The following is a 6,000-nucleotide window of genomic DNA, read 5'->3' on the forward strand; positions in this document are numbered from 1 at the left end:
TCAATGCACTTACTGCGTTCTAATTGACATCGTAGCCACCTGTACATCGGACGAGCAGGTTGATGTTTACAGATGTTATGTTCAGATAGCATTCGTCGGCCGTAAATAATGACGCGGATTCAAACCCGGCTGGCCTCGCCGCATTCTATAAACAGACTGTGTGAGTCTGTGTGTGACAGCAGGCGCGTCCGGTTTCGATGTAAGAGGGGAATGACGCGCGAGACGGTGAAGCATTCGCTCTCTGAGCGAGGGAGACATTCGCCTGTCAGGCATTCTTTGTCCTTTCGCAATTTCATTTCAGTTTCCGAGTTTCAAGCGTAAAGCACGATGGGTTTGTTTGTTTGTTTGTTTTTCTTTTCTTTTGGCGTTGCGTTGCGTGCGCTGTTCGGCATGCGCTGAACACATGCTTGATATTAGTGCAACGTGTCTTTCTTCTTTTCTTCTCCCGGCTCATTTTTTTTTTCTCTTCTCTGTACTTATGACCACCTGATCGTTTTCAATGTGCAGCTGCAAGCTTTTCGAATAACTGCAGTTGCGAGGCAGTTCGTGTCCTGTGATTCCCCCTGTGTATTTTGTACTTGCTTGCTCTCACCTCGGCGGATACTTTCCGACCTGACCAACCGTGAGTGCTGTCACTGAACTGTACAGTAAGCTCGGAAATAATCACTACTTGATGAGTTTTTCTTCTCAAAAGTTTTTTTTTATATTAATATTTCTGCCGTTCAGCCGGGGCCAGAGTGGCGTGTTAACGGATGGCGATTTGTAGCGCCGAGAACTGCTTAGATTTCTGTGATGAAATCCCACTGTGGAGGCAGGAGAACTCAGAGGGCACGCGCTTTTTCCACACACTGGGCTGTCTCGATGCCAGGCTCCGCTGTTCAAGGTGGTAGCATACATTGTTTAATCGGGAGATGCTATATCAGGTCAGAAAGACCGTGCAGACCTCTGGCATGGGTATTAGGCCTCTAAATTTCCATCTATCAGCAGTCTATCAGCCTATCAGCAGTATTGCTTTGGTGTAGTACGGCGTGGCGTGGCGTCACATGACATGGCATGGCATCGTATGGCGTGCGCTATGGCGTGGCGTGGCATGGCATAGCATAGCATGGCCTGACGTCACATGGCATGGCGTGACATGATGTGGTGTGGTATGTGGGGTGGGATTTAAAATACCAAAGCGATACATGGGCTATGGTAGACGGTGCACACTGGGGGTCTACGGACTAATTTAGACCATCTGGGGTTCTTTCACGTGCACTGGCCGCGCACAGCACGCGGTGGCTTTTGCATTTTGCCTCCGTCGAAATGTGGCCGCCGCGGCCGGGATTTGAACTCACATCCTTGGGCTCTACAGCCGAATGCCACATCCACTAAGCCATCGCGGCGGGTATCAGCTGTATTGTTGCCTGAGGAGCCGAACCAGCTGTCTTCAAGGAGGACATTGTGGGGGCGCAATATCGAGTCTCTGCACAAAATTGGCGTATATGTCTCCAGTCTCAACAGTGACGCTGGGCAACGAGACACCCTGCACGCACGCACCCACAAAGGAGATGAAACCGCTGAGTCTACTTTATTTTCCGGTCGGCCTCGGCGTAACAAGGAAGGCACACAGCTCCAAAGGCTGCGCTTCCGTTGGTCGCTGAGCGCAGGATTTCACATCCCGGGTGCAAGGCATCTTCTTGCTCCGAGCTGCCACGTCTTGCGACCGGTCGCGTAACTTAAGTTGCGGCGGTACATGCTAATGCGAGTTCCTCGTCGGTAAGGGCTTCCGCGATAGCTTGGACTCGAACGCGAAACTGAGCGTGCCCTGCTCGAGGCCGGAGACAAGCAAGCGCGGTTAGACATTTGCAGAAGGCGGTGGAAAAAAAAAACGCTGATCCTTCCTCTGAATGGGCCTTTCAACGCACGACCTGTTCGGGCTGGAGCCAGGTACCAGAAACTTTTTTCACCTGTAATTGTTACAGCTGTTAGGTGAGTTAGTCAGGTGAGGTTAGGCTTGCGTGTGTGTTTAGTCTGCGTTCTGATTTTATAGCCATGCCATTAACAAGCATTTCGTTCCGTTTCGGCGGGGTCCGGAGGTGCCCGAAGCAGTCTGCAGTCCGCTAGAGATAACGGTTTCCGCCTGTAATGAAGCAGCACGCCTTTCGGAGTGCACGTTAACTGCTGCTTCGCGTAGCGCTTTCTCGCTTAAGACATCTCGCGAGATTTGCAATGTATACGATCATTCAGTGCTTCAAGCGTTGATGGTGTAAAGGGCGCGGAAAAAGGTAACATAACAAAGAGACATGATATCAAAATGAACGCAGAACCCTCAAATAATTTCCCGTAATTCCCAGGCAAAGGTTGAAACGAATACGGCGGGGCAGCGCTGAGGAGAAGCAGTTTTTCTTTATTACGGCTGTGGCATAACAGCCTATAATATGGTGCATGTCTGTAACGCGGCTGCGTCTCAATGCAATCTACAGCTCTGTCCATTGTCTTGCAATAATCTGCGTCTGTAAAACCAGTTTATGCGAAATGCACGTTATGTTTGCAAGGAAAAAAATTGCCGAGCCGTTAGTGACTTAAAATCACTGCACACTAGCAAGACCCAGAATTGTCGCCTGATCTATGCTAATCCTGGACTACCCTACTGCATGAATGCACGCACCCTGCGCCGTGCTTTGTTGCAATGCGTACACCGAGTGTGTCAGTAAACACATCTCTATAGATTCGTATCGTTGCGCTCGTCTTTCATGCCGTCTACCAGGACGACGACCGAGTGATCGACTTCAACATCAAGCGAAACTTTATCCATCTGTCAAGCTTCCTCCGCGGCTGTGTGTAACGGCGTCCTGACGGTTGGCTGGGCTGCATGCTTGTGGCAGCACTGTATTAAACATTAGTCGCCTCTCAGCTCTCGCCCGCTAGTTGCAAAGGAGATCCTGTTGTCGCTTCACCGCCGCAGAAGCTATTGTCCGCTGTTGCTTCCTGGTTGTGCACACTAAAGGTGGAGCTCGAAACCTGGTGACAAGAAGAATGTTTGGGGGTTTATTTTATTTTCGAGAGTTTTCTACTGATGCGAACAGACGGACGGACAAAAATTTGCGGACGCGGCGAGGTGAACGTGTAGGCGTTAAATGCGTTTCTGCAGTAATACTAAAGTTAGACATTGTTAATGATGTGGCTGAATGTAAGTTCTCGATGCAGACTATGAATACGGAACCTCCTTCTGCGTAACCTGTCTCTTACTTTAGTATCAGGGAAGGTAATCTGCTGTTGATTTATTCATTTATTCATTTATTGAAAAAGCTGAATACGAATAGAAATAGTTTAAACGCAGCAGCTTAAACACAGAAATTGTAGGGGAAACAGCTCCGCCTTAAGGGTATGACGCGAAAGCGTTATAGGCTAATGCCCACATATATATATATATATATATATATATGCGGAATTCGACATTCTCGACTTCATATTCGCAGAGCGGGAGCCTTAACGCTCTCGCGTTAATGCCCTTGACGAGAGAGCCCTCTGCTGTCTTCCAAGCCTGTCACTCCAGCGCCCCGCATTAAACCTCCCTACATCAATACAGAGGACACGAAACAGGACAGAGAAAAAAGAAGGCAAAATCAGGCACATACACGTCGTCCGGCGTGTCGGTGGTCCGAACATCGAGCCGAACTCTATCGAGCGGCACGACAGGGAACGCCGCGCCTCTGTCGCTGACGTCCAAGGCCGCGGTCGATACACGCACGTCCCGAGCTCGGGACCAAGGTTCCCGCGCAGTTGGCATCCGAGCACAGGGCTCGCAGCTGTCGCTCCGCGCGAGTTGTACGCGCGTTAAGCTCTCTCGGCGGGGGAAAAAAAATAATTCGCTTAACTTCTCCCGCCACATCTAAACATCCCCGTGCAGCGTCACCGAATACCGGGGCAAAAAACGCGTTCCATGGTATGCCAAGAAGACGACGACGTGCCCAGCCGACCTCTTCTTCAGCGCTCGCTCAACTCGACGCCATGGACTGCCCTGCCTATTGCTGGTGAACGTCGCACGGTTTTTGTCTCTCGTGTATATATACCGTCGCGCGGTTACCCGTTTCTAACCGGCCACGTTGTGTAGGGACCCCCGTCAGTCCGACGCAGAGGATTTTTAGAACGCGTCCTTCACGTTGCTGCCTTATTTCGGTACCGTACAGCGCCGATATCGCGCATGGGAAACCTCCGGCCATCTCGGCAGGTCAGCCGGCGTGTTAGCGCTGCCTCTGTAAGCGCTACTGACGACCACGCCTCGATACGGAAAAAGTGGAGCTCCACCGGGTAGGACCTACGTCCCGTCTGCTTTACTGAATCGTAGTTTCCTGAGCAACACGTATGCGGCGGCTTTTGTGTGGGCTGCGGCCGTTTAAGTGCACAAGGATCGTTGCTGTAGCATTACTCTCAGGATCGCTGTCCGTTTTTGAATGCGAGGCGAGTTTTTAGCTCATTTACGTCCGTTCTACAGCGTATCCCAGGCGTGGTTCAGCCGATGACATGCGTTTTTCACTGAGCCCATTGCCAACGTTGTAGAGTTGGCGGCAATCTGTAATGGGCAAGAATCGCTTTCGCGCTTTTGAATGATTTCAGTGCCGCTGATATAACCGAAAGCATATGCCCTTTAAGTAAATGCTCGCTTGCTATTACAGTAAGTGCTCGCCAGCGAGTCTCTTCTTGTTCATAAATAATCTACGATGCCACAATGACGCGAAGTGCGCTTTGGTGTAGTCGTACTCCCGGTCGCTGTTCTCACGTCTGAGCGGAATGTCTCTCCGAACTAAGCGCTGTTATTTTTGTCTTGTTTTTTCTGTGACAGCTGTTTCTGGGTGACATCGGTAGATAGATGGTGCGGTATGCAGTGCTTAGCCCGCTGAAGCCGCACATGGCCTGTCAGAGACAGCCTAGTGGAGGGCTTAGGATAAATTCCTGCGCTTATCTTAACTGATCGATGCTCCTGCGTAATATATCTGGACAGTGAAATGAACTAGGAGTCATCACGCGAAGAAATCTGCGCATTTCTTAACCCTGTTTCATATTTTTTGTCCTCGTTCCATACTCTCAGTTCCTTTGTCTCTCAGTATTGTACAGTACGGTCCATTGTTGAACGGAACATTCGATCACGCGCCCTCCGTGCTTCACAAAGCCCTGCCGCCTAGATGCGGCGAGAATAAGCGGCATCAGGCGCATGCGCGGAATGACCAACCGTCATACTTACTGCGCATGTATCTTGTGCCGACAATTCCCTCAAGTTCTCGGCGGCAGCGCCCCGCGAAGCGCGGAGGCCACGCGATCGCATGTTCCCTTTAACAGTGGACCGTACTGTACATATACCTTGCTAGGCTTCCAGGTAAGGCTACTGAGGCTGTCGGCTTACGAGGCACTTCACAACCTTTCTTGTTCCCTGGGTCTCTATCAAAGGGAACTGCTGAAGCGGCTCATCCCGTTTAGCTAGCGATTATGCTTTCCTCAGCAGAGTGCTTCACCACTCTCCGAGGGCTTAACACGGCCAGGAACGCAGCATTATAGAGTCGTCTATAAAGTTGGCTGACGTGGTCAGTCTTGAATTACCTTAAAGCTACTACTTTTTGCGACCATTGTTTATTGTTGTACTTGTGTTTTTCGAATAACTTAAATCTTTTTTTCACGGTTAAAATGCTATGGTGCAGTCTTAATGAGTTCACGTGCTCCTTGACAACTGCTGCGTGGGCTGAAAAAGCGGAAAAAATTACATATACGGATTTATAACTTGTCTGCATTATGTTCGTTTTCTCGTCTCTATAGTTACATTTGTTCCCTCTCTTTCTGCAGGAGGACCCGGTCACTGAATGCCCCAAGTCCCGTGTACCAGTTCGGACCATGCGGTCGAATCCTCAAGAACTCAGCCATGGTCATGTGAGTGCAGAAACGTTTCGTCATTAACGCGTAATTGGATTTGTGCCTTCGCGGTGCGTTATTAGACAAGCTTATTCGGCCTGCTCAGTAAGATTGACA

General features: G+C 50.1%; 1 protein-coding gene across 3 annotated transcripts in view; it reads left to right on the forward strand.

The window, feature by feature from the left end:
* LOC149364498 (NAD kinase-like) overlaps nucleotides 1-6,000 on the forward strand; it is a 41,461-nt gene that overhangs the window by 22,108 nt on the left and 13,353 nt on the right. For 2 of the 3 annotated variants that reach the window (XM_089574453.1, XM_089574455.1), the window contains exon 2: nucleotides 5,818-5,901. In XM_089574453.1, coding sequence (XP_089430579.1) covers nucleotides 5,818-5,901 — 84 coding nt within the window. Of the gene's footprint in view, nucleotides 1-3,798; nucleotides 4,017-5,817; nucleotides 5,902-6,000 lie in introns of those variants that run through there. The other variant, XM_089574456.1, reaches the window with a different exon arrangement.

This window comes from Amblyomma mixtum, chromosome 2 (assembly GCF_055824585.1).
Source record: "Amblyomma mixtum isolate Tamu chromosome 2, ASM5582458v1, whole genome shotgun sequence".
Taxonomy (NCBI): domain Eukaryota; kingdom Metazoa; phylum Arthropoda; class Arachnida; order Ixodida; family Ixodidae; genus Amblyomma; species Amblyomma mixtum.